The following is a 20822-nucleotide window of genomic DNA, read 5'->3' on the forward strand; positions in this document are numbered from 1 at the left end:
GAGCTAGTTACACAACAAGCGCAAAAATTTCTTAGAATTGACAACCGTTGCGCGAGCGGAATACCTTGAACCATTTAATAATTCTTTTTGCTAAATTATTATCGGTTCGAGTAAGATTCGACTAGATGTATTACATTTAACCCTTAAGAGATCCGGGTTTTTTGGGCTATTTTTTAGACTTCCAGTCAAGCAGCTAGTGCATCCTCACTATTTATCCTAGGATCATGGTTCATACCTCATTCTCTTCAAAATGGAGCTGGCTTTCAAATGGTACCACTTGCATACTCATACCATATACCAGGAGCGAGGAAAATGATGTCAAAGGGAAAATTTCGGAGGGAAATTTTTTTCCTCGCACTTTGGGCCCCCCTGGAGCGACCCTGTGTGAACGTAGCCATCTAAAAAAAATCTGATAAATAGTACTTGGCATACTAAATGTGTGTGCCAAATTTCAAGTTTCTATCTTGAATACCAAGGGCGGGAGAAATTTTATCAGGAATTCCCACCATGCCCCAAATTACCGTAAAACACCATGATCTCAGGTAAAAAAATTCCTGAGACATCCCTAATTACCCTAGGGTCATGTTTCGCCCATCATTCTCTTCAGAATAGAACTGCCTTTCAGGCGGTATGACTCACGTGTCTCCATCATGTATCTAAGGCGGGAAAATGAGGAAAAACGGGATTTTTTGGGTCTAAATATCCTTTTTCCAACTTTTAGCCCCCCTGGACCCCCCTATTTTAACGCAGAGATCTGACAAAAAATCTGGTAAATACTACTCGGTGGGCTGAATGTTTATGCACAATACCAATTTTCCAGGTGCAAAAGTAAGCCCGCCAAAAAAAAAAAAAAATATATATATATATATATATATATATATATATATATATACCGACAATGTCCCATATTTCCGTATACAGAGGGAATTTTTTAAACATTCCCTGAGACATCCCTAATTACCCTAGGGTCATATTTCGCCCATCATTCTCTTCAGAATAGAACTGCCTTTCAGGCGGTATCATTCACTTGTCTCCATTATGTATATAAGGCGCGGAAATCCCGTAAAAGGGATTTTTTTTAAAAAAATCCCTTTTTCAACGTTTAGCCCCTCTGTACCCCCTGTTTTAACGCAGAAATCTAAAAAAAAATCTGGTAAATACTACTTGGTGGACTGAATGTTTGTGCACAATTTCAATCTTCTACGTACAAAAATAAGCCAGCACAAAAATAGTACCGAAAATGTCCAAAATTCTCCTATACAGAAGTATATTTTAATAAAAATTCTCTGACACTTCCCTAATTACCCTAGGGCCATGTGTCGCACATCATTCTCTTCAGAATAGAACTGGCTTTCAGGCGGTATGACTCACGTGTCTCCATCATGTATCTAAGGCGGGAAAATGAGGAAAAACGGGATTTTTGGGTAAAAATATCCCTTTTTTTTTAACTTTTTGACCCTCTGGATCCCCCCTGTTTTAACGCAGAAATCTGAAAAAAAAATCTGGTAAATACTACTCGGTGGACTGCATGTTTGTGCAAAATTTCAATCTTCTACGTGCAAAAATAAGCCCGCCAAAAATACTTTATATATCCCCCCCCCCAAAAAAAAAGTATTACACAAAAATATAAATTTTAGACTTATGACGGCATCACCTCCTATGCTTCGACACAGAAAGGTGTGGAACCATCCGTAATGTCTTCTGCAATGCCTCTGGACTCGAAAAACAGAAAAAAACGCGGACGAAAAAACTCAAATAGGAGAGTTATAACGCAATGTACCATGAAACACCCCGTATGGTACAAATTGTACCATGGGATCCCCAAAGGGTTAAATATTGATAAGTTAAGTAAGATAAATATTACCGTAGAAATGTGAATTTTTCCAAATTCGGCAAACTTCAGAGCACATGCACGATCGAAAGATATAAGCCGATTTTTTTTTTTTTTTTAACTTTGCCCAATTCGCAACTTTTCCGCGGTATTACGACTTGAAAAATACTTTTTGAATATTTTCGGATCACCCTAGTAGCTATCCGTTTCCCATTATTGCATCTAACATCTGTGTTACTAAGAATAGCGACGCTACGAGGCTACTTATCTACGATTTAGTATTCGTAATCATATACGACGTAAGTTTTTGCTTCCAATACGTCAACTTACGAAAATGAGTACGAAACTTCTAGTCGCTAAGTAAAGTGAAAGGATAATTTTTATTACTCTACCCTTTGGAAGCAAATAAATTTGGTTTACCTTCTAATGTCTTTTGTGCCTGAAATTACATGCACCAGATGTTCAGAAATTACAAACAAATACTTTCATTTTTACTACTTATCGATCTACAAACAAAATAGTGTTACTCACCTCCGTATTTGACGGTCAACGAATGACGACCAGCTTCTTGAGGTTTTACGTTCAAAGTGAAAGTTCCATCGCCATGATCATAAAGTTCGCAATATGCTACTTTGTGAGGTCCTACACAATGTGCTGTTAATTCACCTGAAAACAGAAACATGAAGCAGTTGATGGATAAGTCAAAACTCGCATTCAACATATAAATACACGAAAATGCGGAATGCAAATGCATTGCCAATGAAAAATTTATGACTCATACTCTCTACTAAAGAAATTAGATCTAAATAATTACATAGGGAAAGTATTTATAGTATGAAACTGAATTATCAGAATCATTAATAAAATACTTTTTTTCAGAATGATCAGTATAAGAATCAGAAGCATTTAGAAGAAAGAATTACTATTTTTTTTTAATGTATATTTGACAACAGCTTATAGGCTCTTATTGCGAAAATGTAACTTTTGTGATCATCATTTAAGCCAAGTTACTATTACAGGTATTGTACTTTTAATCAGGGCCGGCCCTAGGCAATTTGCCACCCCATGCAATGCCATCATTTGCTGCCCTTCTTCAGAAAGAACAAATCTTAAAAGAAACGATTTTATATATACTACTCCATCATGAACAACGAAGGGGAGGGAAAGTACACCTGTACTCAGAAAGGCCTGGGTACTACAAATTTGCAATTCCAGTGCAACTAGCTCTTTTATCTTTATTTCTTGATTTTCCTTCTACATCTAAAAAAAATTAAAAAAAAAAACTTGTTTCTACCTTCAATTATAAGGAACTTGTTTGTGGCAAAGACAAGACTAGTTTTCATATCAAAACTGCGATAACTAACTACATAGAATAAGTGTTCGGTACTGTTCAAAAATTGAGTTCATGTATTTGACAACAATCAAACAATTCATACTGGCCATTTGTTTGACCATTTGCTCATGCACTGTCCATGTGACCTTAAACTAATACGACCTAAACATGATTTATGAATGAATTATTAAATAGAAGGTCTGCTTAGTAAATTTAGCTACCATCATCATGAAGTGTGTTTGCAACAAGAAATATTTATTTTAAATAACACAGTTAGGACAGGTTTGGTCGCCCCTCGAAACTCGCCACCTCGTGCAAATGCACATGTTCCATATGTGGTAGAGCCAACACTACTTTTAATCCCACATTTGTAAATGGCAGTATTGAAATAGAATTTGATTGTCAGCAATTGAGAAAATATATATTATATAATGTTTAACCTATGTATTACTCGTGATATGATCAGCCTTCGTGTGGCAGTCAAATGTAACATTAACGTGCAATTAGTGTAGTCAATGTTACCTGGCCCAGCTCGCCGAGTGTCAATGAAGCTCCTGATTTCCTTGCCCACCGTCCCTACTCGAAGGCCGTCTCCAGTGCAGATAACTCTACTGGCGTCCGATACAGCTGTTACCGTTACTTTTAGAGGACAACCTTTCACTTGCCTGCAATGTAAATACAACGATTCAATACATAGAAATACGTACATTTCGTAAGCGGAATAACATTCAACAAGGAAACAAACCAGTTATCTTTTATCGGGATATTATATTCTAAAAGGATTCATAAATATATGACATAAAACTTGAAACGTATCCTGTATATATAAGAATGTAAAAACTCTTTTACTGTTATTTACTTTATATGTACGCGAGAAAAGAACTGCTACAAAAGAAGATGGGATTCCCTGATTTTCTCTCATGTTTACAGTTGAAAAAAGAAGAAAGACAAAAAGATGGGAGTGAAAAGGAAAATTCCAAGAAAACTCAACTGAAATTAAAAAAGAAAATCAAAATTTAAAAAACAAAGAAATTTTAATAAAAGTTATTTCTTCTCCATTTTCTTCATAGTAAGGTAGTAATCTCCTTATAAAACTGCTCTCCTATTACTTTTCTTTTTTGTGGAGGAGAAAATATTTAAATTTTGTTTTTGACGGATTAGTTGATTCAAAAAAGAAAGAAAGAAAGGGAAGAAAAAATTCAAAGAGAAAAAAATGAGAGAGAGAAGGGGATAGGAAGGGTTCCTTTATTTCCTTCTTCACCTATTCCCTCTTTTACTTTCCATCTTTTATATTCCTTCCGTTTTCTTTCTTTTGTTTTAATTTTTATATTTTCCTTTTCTTTCTTTCTTTCCCTTTTTTGTTTGTTGTTTATTTTAGGGTGGGAAAGTTAAGTTCACTATGTATGTGCAGATACAAAGGACTTTTCAAACAGGCATCGAAAACAAATTAAACATCAGACAATAGTGAAAATATTATCACACAATACTGAAAGCGGTATACTATAAGATTCTCCAGACAATACGTTATCAGATAGGGAGAGGAAGAAGTAGGAAGAAAAACTAAAGAGCTGTGAAACATTTAGTTAAACATTACATTGGAATGCAGACTACAGTAGACAATGCACCTACTTGGAAGCGTTTAGCGAAAACTAAATATGCATTAATGTATTATAAAATTAATCAATCGGTATAAAAGGGATGCACATAATATACTTTGATATAAACGATTCAACATATAACTCATATTATTCTCAAATGTATTCAGTCATGTATCAAAATTCAATTTGTATATAACATTATTTATTTAAGGCAATAAAACTAGAAACACACATCGCCATAGCCGCATACCAAACTTACAGAAAGTGTTCTTATATAGAAATATGCAATATAAAACATTTTGTATGCATACTTCAGTAAGCGTGACGTGATAACTTATCCCGTGAAAAGAGGCAACTTGGGGACCTCGAAAGATTCATTCGAGGGAAGTTGCAAAAAAGACTTTGAAGGGAAGACAGTGTTCACTTAACTTTGAAGGCCCAGGCGTAGCTGGAGGAAGTGAATACTTTGCATTATTAGTGTACTAGTCCAGTGGCTAAGTTTGTGCAACATTACAACTATAATTGGTCACAGTAAAGTTGGAATGTTGTGCATTATGTTTTTAAAAAACATCAAAAGTATTTTTGATTCAACAATTCCTCCGCGTTTACTCATTTAATTGTGGTACAATTTTAGGTGAGCTACGCGCACTCCAACACACTTAGCCCTTTAAAGAGCGATTTATCTTGAAATATAATGAGTTAAAATTCGGCTATAGAACATTTTATCTGTTTGTAGTAGGAGCAGGGATAGATTTTCGGAGGAGGCAGTGAAAGCAATTTTTCCTACTGCCTAAAAGATCAACACATTTATCCTTGTAGTTAGATCAAAACTCAATGAACGATACCTCTTTCACGAAATATTATGGAGGGCATAGATTATGAACTTTCTTATATGGCTTTCTTTATATATACAGTAAAGCCACGATTATCCGCGGTACGATTATGTGCGAGTGCTGCGAATATTTTTAACCCTATAAATACAATAATCCAAGCCAACAACCGGGAAAATGCAATAGATCTTCAGTGCGAAGCTCAAAAATTACTGACAAGTTTACAATATATATATATATATATATATATATATATATATATATATATATATATATATATATATATATATATATATATATATATATATATATATTGTTATTGTTGTTGTTTAATGTTCTTTATTTTAGTGATTTAGACGTAGAGCAAAGGTATTTTAAGTTATATTATGTTTTTTGTACAATAAAACGGTTTCTATGTTGAAATTTTTTTCGTGTTTGCACTTCATTTTTAGTCTTTGTCTGGTTATCCACTATTTTCGCTATTCTAGGTACCCTTGCTACCCAGTTCTGCGGATAATCGCGGCTTTACTGTATGTATAAATCCTCAAATATTTTAAAGTGCTTGGGAAATTTGTCAACTTGTATGCTTGTAAAATGTAAAATATTGAAATTATTGGAATGGAAGTAATATTCCCACCAATAATAATTAAATTTAACCCTACAATGCACGATTTCTTTTTTTAAATTTTCTCTGAAAAAGTAGATTTGCAACAGAAAAATGAGTAACGGAAGTACCGGTACGCTTAATAGTGCCATCTATGTGAAAACTGGAATTACAACTATCTTCGAACGTTCCCAATCTGGCTCAACATGCATTACCAACTACATACCGTTATGTAGGAAAGCACAGATTATTTATCACTATGATCCATATCTGTCCCACTATGCATTGTAGGGTTAAAACAATCTGTCTTTCTTAGGATAATAGTAATGATGAAGAAGGAGAAATATCGTCCCTCCAGAATTCGCCTCTAGATCTGCCCCTGAAAACTACAGCAGATACAGATAAACTTCTAAAGATCAACACCCTTTTAATCAGCCGCATATCTTACGAAGCAGAGACATAAAATAAAATTGTGTGTGTATGTTTTTTTTTTTTTTTAATTATTATTATTCTGCGTTAGTTGACATAACTTGGAGTTTTCATTTATTTTATACAGAACCAAAGTGGCTAAATTCACTCACAGGGTTCACAGTTAAAATACAAGGCGTAGTTCACAATATACTGGTCGTTTCGATAAGTATTCTGAAATTATTATCAGTTTCCATCTTAACTGTTAAATCTAGGAACCGTTCGAACCAATACTAATTTATGAGCTTAGAATAAATAGAGTTTAACATTCCTTTCAGAAACGAGATATATTTGATACGGACCTACTGATTGTATTGTATTGTATTGTATTTATTTTCATCCTTTTTCATACAAATTGTTCACAACGTGAACGTATGAGTTGGACACGTCATAAGAACACTGAATGTGTACATATGTATACATTTAGATCTACATGCAATATTAAAATAGTGTGAATTTATGTACAAAAAAGGTACAATTTTTCATTATTCTAATTTACATACATCGATATAAAACAACATAACAGTTAATAAAACCTTACATTATAGATATACAAAATATATATACTTTAAACCTTATTTACTACAGGCGAGATATTCTTCTACAGAATAGAAACAGTACTCGAGTAGGTAGGACTTGACTGCTTTATTGAAACCAGATGTTTTGTTTTTTAAAGTGGAAGGAAGCTTGTTATAAATATTCACTGCCATAGGAAATGTACTATTCTTATGTACTTTTAAACGTGAGGACTCTATATGAAGATCAGACGCTTGTCTTGTATTATGCATATGAATATCTGAGTTCAACCGGAAGCTGCTTGTATCTGTCTGTATATCTTTTATTACAAATTTTAGAAGTTCATATATATATAAACATGGAAGAGGTAAGATTTCAAGAAATTTAAAAAGAGGTTTACAAGAAGTTCGAGGTTTACTTCCGGTCATAAACCTTAAAGCTCTCTTTTGTAAAAACGAATATGGAATTTAGCAGTGCAGTAGATCCCCAGAATATAATACCATATTTCAATTTAGAATGAAAAAGTCCAAAATAAGTTGTGAGCAGAACATGCTGACTGACACTATTTCGTAAAAGCTTTAACATGTAACAGGTTTGAGCCAATTTACTAGATAATTTTTGAATGTGAATTTTCCAATCTAATGTATCTGACACCCAAAGACCAAGAAATTTTATATCCGAGACGTAATTCAACGTTTAACACGAAATCCGAACCATTACTTAAGTTTGTATCCAAGGTAAAGAATTATATCCGAAACAAATCTTTCAGCTGGAAGTATAATATGAAATTAAATAGTTAAACGTCCCATAATTACCCTAATAACATATTTGGTACAGTGTACGAAACCTAATGCTTGGCACGGCTCGGAATTTGTCCATCCTAAAATAAGGTTTAAAAATAAGTTGGCCTAACATGAAGTGTAAGTTGGCTAACCAACAATTTGTCATAATTTATGCAACAGTTTTAATATCGTACTCCCAATCGAATTTTACTTCTGTAGAAGTTGTGTTGGCAAATGATCAGCAAGTCTGCCTTACAGTGTAGGGCCAACATTGGCAGTTAATTCGGCTACCGTTTCTTATTGTTGGGGCAACTGACTGTGCTGCCCTTCAGGCTAAAAGAAACGAATAATTAATTAAACTAAATGATTGGGAAAGGTCAAGGACACGATATAGTCCACCATAAAAACCCACATTGCCTGAAATTGAACCGGAGTCCCTTGCATTCAGAGATAAACATCCTGCCACTGAGCTATTGGTATAATATGAATATTTGAATTCATACAGGGTGTAGAGAAAATTTAAAATTTTAACCTCTTATTTTGCTCTACAGTATTTAATCTGATTTTATAAACAAAACCGTTGCTTTAATTAGGAAAGAAAATAAGTTTGACCTACCTGTCAGACCACATAACATTAAGAAGATAGGCACCAGGTACATTAGGAGAATATGTGGCACGATACACGCTGTTTCCAAGATGTTGTAGCTGCACTTTTATATCTGCTTTCATACCAGTTAACGTCACTTCAGGCGTTCCTATGGAGAAAATAACAATGAAGGCGTATGTTCTACACATGTATTTTCATGGTAACAGTGACGTTTCATTGAATATACAATTTTTAGGCATAAATTAATACATATAATATAAAGTGCTTGAAGAGTAATCTTATCAATAAACTCGGAAGGTATTTACCTTGTTCTTCTGTATTTTCTATAGTTAAGTGGAAGCAAACATGTTAAAAATCGAATTTTCGTTGTCAGCATTATCAAGGCATAGGTGTTGTTACGCGCGGAAGGTTTTTTCTACACATTAAAAAAAGAAAAAAAAGTTTTGAAACCTATTAGGTATGCAACCCGGAAACGTTTAAGTTTAGCGCCAGTTGCGGAATTTTTCCGAAACATCTTGACTTCGAATATTCGATACGGTGACGGAATCATCATTCGAAGTGAATAGTTAGAAATGGACAATACCTGTTATTTTGCTTTCTCGTTAAATGGCTTTAAAAAGCAGAGTGAGCTGTTATAACTAGGAAAATCGAAAAGTTCGTTCATTTTTGAATAGAATATTTGGTGTGAACTAGCTGGAAGAGCAAAAATAGTGTAAACTGTTTTTTTTTTTTTTTTTTTTTTTAATTAGTTCTGGTTCAAATATTTCATATTATGACTGCATGGGAATCATTTGTGAGACAGAAGTTTGCTAAATTTTTGGGAGGTGAGTGTTACATTTTGTGTTATTTCTATAAGTAAATGTGTTGGCTATTTAGCTTATTGTAATGAAAGTATTGTAGAAGGATATTAAAAATATATATCAACTAATCATTTTGAATGCAAAAGCAGAGTTTATAAAATATGATCCTTTTCTAGTTGTATCATTTGACTATAATTCTCAAAACTGTTAAAATGTAACTTCACGATATTTATTGTTAATTGACCAGGAGCATGGGCGGCTGAAGGGGAGGGCAGGGTGGGGCTCGGGCCCCCCTCTGGCTCACGAAAATGTATACGTAATATAGCAAAGCACATATATTAAATACCAGACGTAACATAGCAACCATGGAGATGGGCCCCTTTCTAGAAAGTTTTCTTCGAGTGCCCCTGACCAGGAGTACTTCATGAATGGATGAGAGATGTATTTTTTGTTTATCTTTGTTGAATTCTTCGTTATTCCAAATGAGCTGTTATAAAGTTTTCGAAAATATACATCAACTTTCCTTTAAGACTTCTAGAAAACATATTCAAATTTTAGATTATTTAAGCTTTCAGTTGCTTGGGGTCCCGGGTTCGATCCCAGCCCCCGCCAAGTGAACTTTGTGGTGGACAAACACCGTGTGCGTGGGTTTTCTCGGGGTTCTCCCGTTTCCTCCCACTTTCTTCATTCCACCATTTCATTCATTACTCATCATCACCGTCTCCTTTAGCCTAGCCGGCATAACCGTGGGACGTAAAACTCAAAGATTTCATTTCATTTTTTAAGCTTTCAGTGTTTCATTATTGTCATTTACAAGACATACAATTCAGCGAAGATCTATTTATGGCATTTAACTCAAGTATAGTATTTTCTTGCATATTTGTTAACAATAAAAAGAAAAACATTTCGTCTCGAATAAAATCTTGTCCTGGTCTATCATGGCCTGTGGCTCATGATATAGCTATTAACAGAGCACGTTACAGTGTGAAAAAATGTTAAAGGGGATATCTATCCATCTATCTTTATATATATATATATATATATATATATATATATATATATATATATATATATATATATATAATGCAAATAATACATCCTGTATCCCCGTGATTCAAACATAACAGAAGAGCAAGATGAATAGTTTTTAAATTTATTGATAAATTGACACATTTTATCGAAAACCGATGAAATTTTAACTGAACCCGCCAAATATGAGTGCAGTTTTTTGCCCCCGTTATTCTTTGTATGGCAGTTTTAAATTACATGATCATTTTGAGTATCTCCAAAGGAGACTAAACAGAGATTCTTCGCGCGATCAACTCGAATAATTAATATTTGAATTGGTTCCTCTGTTAATATCTCTAAGAAGAAACTAAAATTAACATACATTAAGTTCATATCACATTTTGGCAAAACATACTATTCATAATTACAAAAATTCTTATTATATTTGCGCTCAATAGCAATTACTAACTTGTAATTACATTCCAATATGTATTCTGATAAATATTTCTTCTTGTTGCTACTTAATCATGGCTATAACTATATGACACGTTTCTCTTCCCGAATGAAACTTAACTATTCGTCATATTCAGATGTGTAAAACTCAATCTGAAGAGGCTGTTAAATAGTTTAGGCAAGCATGCCGGATTAAAAAAAAAAAAAGTCACCGGCACAGAACATAGAAATAATATTGGCCCATTTTTGTAGTTATAGGTGGCAATTCATTGGTAACACTTAATTAAATTACTGGCCATTGCTAACGTGTAATTATTTCAGTTAACTAAATGAGTATATCATGATAATTGTTAAAAAAATATTCGAGTTACTTGTCCTGAAAACTGGTAAATAGATTATCAGCTGTTAGTTTCTTTTTTTCTTTTTTAATAACTATTAGAACTGAACACTTGAAACAAAATGAAACCTTGAGTCTATATGATTTTTACCTTATAAGTTCACTGATGATAAATAGTGACACACTAGCCCATGCCGGTCCTGGCCAGTCAGATGACCCATGTTCAATTAGATGAGGCATGGACTGCCCACATTGTCCAAACGCCGTTACTGCTTTCTTGATCCACAGCCTATATTACCTTGTCCTTACGACATTAGGTCAAAACGGAAAATTCTTGAGCTACAAGCTATAACGAGCTTTGGACTATGCGCAAGACGTACAAGTGTGTTAACCATTAGGCCAACAGGACCTACCAAAGGGTAAAATGAAATTTACACATGATGTTACCTTTTACCTTCGGAACTGGACAATCTTGTAGCTCTTACATGTTATTTTTCTATGATATTTTTAAATATAAAAAAAGTGCGAGGAAAACCAGGTAAATCTGGTAAAACTTTTAACAACGGAATGGAGATATTAATGTCTTGCGAGACATACAACAGCGGAAGTCAGTTTTCTTCTTAGCTGGCCAATTAACATGGTCCTTTAATTGCTTCAAACTCTGAAACCTTCTTTATTTCTAATGAACAGACCTTAAAAACCAATTAATTGAAACTCACCGGGTCCTGCTTGTGAACCATCGATAGTAAATTCAGCTTCCTCGCCACAACGAGCCCCTGCCAATCCACGTCCGGTTAATACAACCCTCACAGGCCCTGCACCGGGGCCACCTTCTACGACACAAAGTACAGGGGATCTGGGAAGTGGTATTCCTGCCCAATGAAGATACAACAGATGCTCTCCAGTTTCACGAGGAGTCATCAGTAGCCGAACCCTTGATACTCCAGTAGATTCAACAGCCACCGGAACAGCTGTTCCACTGGGTCCTCTACACTCAGCTTCTAAAACACCTGGAAAGACAAAAATAAATAATTAAATTTGACAATGCGACCAGATAATCAAAATTTTTACTGTAAGTCCTCCCTGACAATAAGACTATAGTAGACATCTTTAAGACAGAGTGACATCTTCAGCTTTTTAAGAGAGACATCATGTATTCATATTATTGAAATATTGGAAAATTTTAAGACTGATTTTGCAACGTTCTTCCTACTATTTATTTCACGAAAGTTGCCAGTACATGAAAACAAATTGCGTAACGTAAGTTGGTATTCACGCGCTTAAGCTTTATTCATGGCTTACTGAGATCTTTCCACACACCTAGGAAAACAACGACGTCCATATGTAACGAAAACTAGTGAGCTGATATTAAAAATTCCAGCCCACGAAAGCCAGCAGTCGCCCACAATCATCTTGTGCCTATTCTTAGCTTCAATCTTGAAGTCTACCAAAGCAATAGAAGTGAAGAAGTTTCTCTTATATCAATAATACACATAATCAACAAATTTAAAGATGTTTTCTATTAAGTTGAAAATGAATTGTGCTATTTTCTGTGCACTTGAAATATATTCTTCACCCTTTTTTTAACGTGTACAAAGCACTGAAAATTTTAGTTCATTATCTGATGTTATCTGTACGATTCCACTGATAATATTTATAGATCACGCAAATACGTCACATAAGTATTTGAAACAATAGCAAACAACACAATGTAAGTAGGCTAACGTATATGAACCTAATAATATTCAACAATATTAATATAATAGTTGAAAACATCCAACTTACAAAAAAATGATGTTTATGCACGCTGTAAACTTCTTTGTAATAAATAATAGTATTTAGTTCACGATTCTCTTAAGTGTGGTGTTCAGCATTTTGAATATTACTAAGCAATACATTCATTTGTTTTAAGAAATGTGTATACATTACTAAGAAGAAATTAAACATTACCTGGACCAGCTTCAGATATATCAAAGCTTATCTTCTTTGTTTGATGAAGAGACAGTTCCAGTCTGTTTTGGTCATCCATAAAAGACTCCCATCCACCAATTACACGCACCTTCCGTGGGTCGACGATCTTTGGATGGAATGGGGATCCTGTACACAAAGAAAGAGCATTGAAGTTAACTTTCAATCAGTGACCGAATACATGTTCAAAAAGGAGATGTATTATTTTTCTTCGACCTAAATGATACAGATATATTGGAAAATGACATTTCAATTGTACTGTACACTATTTTACACATTTATACTGATGAATAAACAATTAACACTGAGGGCATATTTAACTTCACAGGTTTACGAAGAAAACGCTTATAAGTAGTAAGATGAACCTAAAATTGATCACGGTTGGCATAACAAATTTATCAGTATAATAATAATAATAATAATAATAATAATAATAATAATAATAATAATAATAATAATAATAATAATAATAATAATAATAATAATAATAATAATAGGTATTCTGCCATTATTGGCAAGTCACTTGCCGCAACTGAATAGTTTCCATGCTCCACGGTCTTCCGTTAGCCTCTTCGTCTTTACGTACGATTTTTCTGTTTTGATATCGTCCATTAATTGTAGTCTTCTTCGCGCTCTCCCTCTCTTTCCTGCCACCATACCCTCTAGCATGTCACTTATGATATAGCTGCTTCTTAGCCAAAATCCCAACCAGTTTATATTTCTCTTCTCGCTCTTTTTCTCCCTCACCATTTCTAAGAGCCTTTCATTCGTTTTCTACTCGACCCAGCTAATGCTCTCCATTCTTCTCGACACTCACATTTCGAAAGCTTCCGGTCGTTTTTCATAATTTTTGCCTAACGTCCCATACAGTACAATACTCTACACGAAGCATTTTGTAAGTCTTTTTCTCAACTCTTTATTTAAGGTCCCATAAAATAGACTTTTCTTCCTCCTAAAAGCCTCTTTCGCCTTCCTATCCTTGTTTTTATTTCACGTTTGCACTTCATATCATCACTAATAATACTACCCAGGTATCAAAAACTAGTCAGTGTTCTATTTTCTTCCCTCCTATTTCTATATTTGACACCGACCGCTTTCTACTGTTCGTCATTTTATTCTCGAATGAACTTCCCACATTGACCAGCAACATGTATATTATACTCTGATTCTGAGTCTATTTAATCCACAAAATAGCTTCATCTCAATCAAGAGCTTACTCCTTATTTAATAACCTTGAATTCGACTGGTACAACCATTAAATACTCAAACCAAAGTCATCATCTTCCAATTAAGCTCATAAACTTATTGCTTTATACAAAAACGTTTTTTCACTGCATAAACTAATGACATGAAAATTATAACAGAAAATAAAGAGAACAGAATTGTTTTTCTATCTCTGTCAGGGAAAGATGCCCTATGTATAAGCTACTTTCTTCTCAACTACAAAGCAACATTGGGATATCAAATAATTTAAATTCATCCTTGGGTGATTGATATAAAATAGACATTTCCTTGATTGTTCTATTTCATTCTAATAATTTTGTTACGATTTATCACTATTATTATTTACACATTATCAGTGGCGTATTTTGGGGATGGCTATCGGGCTCAAGCCCCCTCCCCTCCGAAATAAATTTGTTATATGCAAAACTTCATTAAAATTTGTCGGCACCCAAAACGAAAAATATACGTGCTTATTCACATGTTGTGCATAGCCCCTCCCGAAACAAAATCCTAAATACGCCACTGCACATAAACTAACTAACTCTATGGCTTATGGAATCCGGAGGTTCAATGCCGCTTTCACAAAAGCTTTCCACTGACTTCTATCCTTAGCCAACTGGATCCAGTTTCTACTTTGTATTCCTGTCTCTGCGTGATCCATCTTAATATTGTCCTCCCATCTACGCCTAGGTCTTCCTAATGGTCGTTTTCCGATTGGTCTTCCAGTCAAGACTTTGAAAGCGTTTCTACTTTCTTCCATTCTAGCTACATGACCTGCCCACCTAAGCCTCCTAGACTTGATGACCCTAACAATGTTTGGTAAACCATATAAATTATGTATTTCCTCGTTATGAAGTTTCCGCCATTCCCCATTCCTGTTCCTCTTGGGTCCGAACATTTGTCTCAGGATTTTGTTCTCAAATACTTTCAGTCTATGCCACTGCACATTATTATTATTTTGACGCTTGTAATAATTAATAAAAATGCTTTAGAATACTATTTAATATCTATATATAAGCGGCTCGGGGGAAGACAATGGTAAGCGACATTTTCTAACTTTCGAGTAAACTAGAAAAGGAAGGGGATCCGGTGGATCAGTGGTAGAGCGCTTGCCTCTGGTGCGTGGGATTCCTGTTTCGATTCCAGACTAAGTAAGTTTGTGATAAACAGGGCCCGGATCTTGTTGACATGTCAACTTTTTTCTGTTACGCATAGGACAAGGCAAGTTAAAATAAAAACGTTATCCATCAACTCTAGGTTTTAAAAATATATCTTTTAGGGTCAACGTTTGGTCACTTTTTGCCGTTTTGAGTTTTTAGGTCACTTTTTAATACTTTCAAGTAATCTTTAGGTCATTTATGGTCTTTTTATGCTTTTTTTCTACACAAAGAAATCTTAAAATGAACACTGTTTACGGATTTGAAAAACACGAAGTTAAATTATCTCTTTTCCTGTTTCCTGACTATTGGGGTGGAAAAACTGCATTCCTAACAAGCTAATGAACACTAAGCTGTAGCTGGTTGATGAGAGGTGGGGGTTGGTAGGTGGTTAAACAGATGGTTTTGGGTTGTTGACTACAAAGGATATGATCAGGTGAATAACTAAAAATAGATTAGATGGCGTTCAAAGATTTTAAACTTTTCTTTTATCTTCTGGTGCATACAGCCTACACTTGCGAACTTTTATTCTTTAAGTGTGCTTCCTAGTTTCAACTCGGGAGTGAATTGACGCTTTCAGTAAGTACAATACCGTACAGTGGACTGATCATTGAACACAATATTTGATCAACGGGCTGCAACTAACAGAAACAAAACTTTTGAAAATGACTGAGAAATGATAATTAAAATCCAATAGATATCTAAAAAAATGTCAATGTCTAACGAAGTAAAAGTTTTAAAGAAACGCAAATTTTAAGGACAATTTTTGTGAATTTTAGGGTCATTTTACAGGAATTTTAGGGTCATTTTACAGGAATTTTAGTGTCATTTTATAGGTCACTCTTTAGAAAAGTTTAGGTCAACAAGATCCGGGCCCTGGTGATAAACAACAACATCATGTCCGTCGGTTTTCTAGAAGTACTCAGGTTTCCTCAAACTTTCTCATTCCACCAATTCTTTCATCAGCATTCACTTGCTTTAATCATCGTCTCCCTTAGTCTAAAGGGCATAATCGTGGGACGTTAAACTAAAGATTTCATTTCATTTCGTAGAAAAGGAAATTCAACATTTCCATGCACTGCAATGCAATGCAATGGAATATATTAAACAAACTTGCCTTACCGTATGCAGGGATATTTCCAAACTTAATCTACCTACATACTGTTCTGTGGTCTGATCCCAACGCATTCCACCTATTAACTCAATTTCGTCAGAAATGACGCTTCCCCCGAGCCGCTCATATATGAATCTACATTAGTTCAGTTGAAAATTATAGCTTTCTTTGATTTAGAAGAAAGAAAAATCAAAAGATACATAACTGTAAAACTGACGATAAAATTGAAAAATTATAAAATTAATATAATTTATAAAAAAACACTAGAAATGTATATTTTAATTTACATCAATAATCACGCGATTTTGTATTTGTGTTTGAACAGCAGTGTACCTGTGACACTGCAACTTGTTAGAATCTGGCAGACAGAAGAGTAAATTTGGTACTTTTTTTTTGTTTATTTATAGTATTAATGTCATAACTGTAATCGTACCCTAATTGAATTCTTCATGTTTTCTATTACAGTAACTTGTTGTTTAACTACAATAAGTAATTGTTATCTTATCCAATGATTGACATTCTGTGAAGAAGCTTACCCTGAATTTCTTTTCCATTCCACATCACTCGAACATCGAACACGCCAACCTCCTTCGGCGTATAGCTCACCACATACACACCATCATCTTCTTGTTCGATGTGGCATTTGGCAACACTGTCTGGTCCATCCACTTGCACATGGGGTTCACCAGATAACCCGTTTCTCTCCAACTTAAACACAGCCGTCGCATCCACCTGACCTGACACCAGGCCATCTCCATAAGCCTTTGCCACGCCTTCCTCCTCCACAAGGAAAGTGATTGGCGAGCCTGAGAAAGATGTAAACAATATTTTACTATTTGTGTGTTTAAGCACTAAGGGTACTAATATTAGCGAAGACATATTCTCACTAAAAGCTTTCCTACAATGAGACACTGTATGGATTCTTCACTATGCAATTTAGGGATCAGGCCAGTGGTCGCCAAACTTATGTATCTTCTAAACTACCGAACCGTTTTTAGATCCTACTGTGAGCTACCAACTAAAAGAACTACCAACTTTAAAAAAAAATCTTACATTTGTTTATCGCCTATAATCTTACATTTCTAGTAAATATGAAATCAAACTATCCAACTTAGCAAATGTCTAATATACACACGGAAAATATAACGTTTAGTAAATGTCTAATATACACACGGAAAATATAACGTTCAGCAAATGTCTAATATACACACGGAAAACATAACGTTTAGCAAATGTCTAATATACACACGGAAAACATAATGTGCAGAACTCCACGCGAATACAATCAATTGATAGATGAGGCTGACAATTGCAGTTGCGCGGGAGAAACAAACAGTTGTCGTCGTCAGCGCCCCCTGTCGTTAGTGTCAGCTCAATGGAGGACTCAAGGTTAGTTAGCCAACCGAAGCGTTAACGCAATCTACCGAAAATGTTCCTGCGAGCTTCTACTAGCTCGCGATCGACGGTTTGGCGATCACTGGATTAGACTATTGAATTTAATTGTAATATAAAGAACTAACATGTTTAGGACTATAAAAAGTTGTAAGAAAGGGAAGATTATAAAAAAATAATAGTACACAAAATAATATGAGGTATAAAAAAAGAAACATTAAGATAATTATTAATAATAATTGAATTGATATTAATATTATTAATTATAATAATAATATTAATTGAATAATAATACGATTAACGTGATTTGTTAAATACACATAAATTTACATATATATTAAAAAAATACACCAACAATACAGCGACGACAGTATCAAAGACAGGTCAAATTAAAATCAAATTTTGTGAATAGAACAGAACTCACTCGTATAATCTCTGGTTTGAGTTAAACCATTTAAAACAGTTTTAAAAGCAATATTTATATACACGGTGTGCACAAAAGCAGTCCCTGATTTGAAAAGGCTATAACTTTGATACAAAGATTACTATCCTGCTCAAACTTTTGTAGCAGTTACACAAACCCGAAAAGTTTTTAGTGATGTTGATTGGAATTACAAACACGCGATGTGTGTGCCATCTGTTACAGTTCTAGAAACGTCTTAAAAACCTTGGGGGGAGGTATGGAAAATTGACCTATTAACCTTCTCCTCCCACTACATGGTAGTAAAACAAACATTTTCTCCGAAATCCGGTGTTGCCAAGAAATTCAAGCTAGCTGACAATTTTCGACCAGAGGGGTGAAATCGTATTCCTCTCTGTCACTTGAGAAAGGTTTTGGCGAAAAAGAAAAAAAAAGTAGTGTGGAAACTCCGAATGGTTTGTGTTGTTTTGTTATTTGACACTTTGAGTGGAAAAATCTTCCTTCTTCCTTTGGAGAGGAACAAAATTCAAACTGGACGGCAGCTCTCGGCAAAAATAGGGGGTGAGCAAAAGCTGATCTTCTCAGTCATATGAATATGGAATGGAATGTCTCAAATGTTTTGGCGAAGAAAAAAGTAGTCTGGAAACTCCGAGTGCTGATGTTGCTGTTATTTGACACTTTCAACCTGCTTTCAACAGAATATTTCTTTTTCCATTGAGAAGGAATGATCTATATATGCAGGCAAATTGGTCAGTGTTTGTTTATTTCCCCCTTCTCTATATAGAAAGAAAGAACCCAATGTGTAAGCCATTAATCACAGTGTAATGGGGACCAAAGCTATGGCAACGTCGTTGAACATAAGTTAAGTTACAATGTCACTAGTAAGAGGATATGATTGTTCGGACAGTTCCGATTACCACCCACTAAGGTTTTTAAGATCCTGCCAGTTCTCTATATGGAAATCATGTAGAGAATAATCCAACTCCATCCAAATCTTGTGAAATATAACTGATGTAATGGAGTTTATAGCTGTACTGATGCGTTTCCTGAAGATCTGATATACCTGATCTATGTTCCTACACTACCCAGAACTCTGAATGATCTTCAGGAACGCATCAGCGCAGCTATAAATTCCATTACATCGGTTACATTTTACAAGATTTGGTTGGAGCTGGATTGTCCTGTCGATGGTTCTCGCGTAACACATGGCGCAATTCAGTAAATTATTATTATTATTTATATTATTATTTTGAAAATACAGGAACTGTAAAAAAAGTATTTGACATTGATAAACTTTGAAACCTAATGCTATCAAAATATTAATAACAATAATAATAGTTTATATGTTGTGCTAGGAAAAGCGTTCAGACAAATATAGCACTATGTGAGATTAATAATTACGTACGGCACTGGAACATCAAGAACACAATTAAAATGTTCAACTCTTTTCTTACAATTTCGATTTAGTCAGATTAATAGAATCTGAGATGTACTATTATATTTATAGTAATACTACTATATTAAAATATTTGAAGCTCCAACTAATGAGTTACTTTGTGTTGCCTACTTCTTTTCTATGTAGCTACTTAATAACCTATCTATGACCCAAACCAATAATAATAATAATAATAATAATAATAATAATAATAATAATAATAATAATAATAATAATAATAATATACTACATATTTGCTTCAAGCTTTCTTTCAAGTTTATACACTGACTTTAATAATTTAAAAAAAAAATCACACAGGAAAGTATTTTTTAAAATTAAAGTTCTCAACTGAATATTTTCATAAATGATAAACTGATTTACCTAAACTATAAACATAGGATTAGAAGGAGTCAGTCGCTGGTAGACTGCCGAAGAGTGAGGAGGTGTAAGCAAGCGGCGATGGACTTTCGCTTTTGACAAAATGACTGAAACACCTAAACAACGCTACTGAATTAAAGTTTAAAGTTTGTGTCAAACTTGCAGAATCTCAAATGGAGATGATCCGAAAGATTCGACAGGTCTTCGGGGTCGAAGAATTTAATACAGACTTTTCTTGGCCACACACGGCACACATGTGCTTCGTCAGGCTCCCGTCATGACTTCATGTGATTTCTAACCTTTCCCAAGCTGAAAATGTCTCTGAAAGCAACCAAATTTCAGTCCAAACAAAGCATCATGCAGAATGCAACGGACTAGCTGTGTGGAACCTCAAAAGAAGCGTTCCAGCGCTGCTTCCAGTAGCAGGACAACTGTTGGTAGAAATGTGTGGCAGATCAAGGGGTCTACTTTGGAGGAGATTTTTTTTCAAGCTTCCTACTCTTCCGACATGGCTCTATGTGATTTCTGGCCTTTCCCTAAGCTGCAAATGCTCCTGGAGGAAACCA

The 20822-nt window shown here is 34.5% G+C and overlaps 1 protein-coding gene across 2 annotated transcripts in view; it reads right to left on the minus strand.

Moving 5' to 3' along the window:
- The window catches only part of jbug (filamin-type immunoglobulin domains fbug), a 385095-nt gene that overhangs the window by 11996 nt on the left and 352277 nt on the right, over positions 1-20822 (minus strand). For both annotated transcript variants that reach the window (XM_081769953.1, XM_081769952.1), the window contains 6 exons: positions 17167-17436; positions 13118-13264; positions 11887-12177; positions 8579-8717; positions 3687-3829; positions 2363-2497 (listed from right to left, as the gene is read on the minus strand). In XM_081769953.1, the coding sequence (XP_081626079.1) occupies positions 2363-2497; positions 3687-3829; positions 8579-8717; positions 11887-12177; positions 13118-13264; positions 17167-17436 (1125 nt within the window). The remainder of the gene's footprint in view (positions 1-2362; positions 2498-3686; positions 3830-8578; positions 8718-11886; positions 12178-13117; positions 13265-17166; positions 17437-20822) is intronic.

The sequence above is a fragment of the Thermobia domestica genome, chromosome 8, assembly GCF_964235325.1.
Source record: "Thermobia domestica chromosome 8, izTheDome1.hap1.1, whole genome shotgun sequence".
NCBI classification, from domain to species: domain Eukaryota; kingdom Metazoa; phylum Arthropoda; class Insecta; order Zygentoma; family Lepismatidae; genus Thermobia; species Thermobia domestica.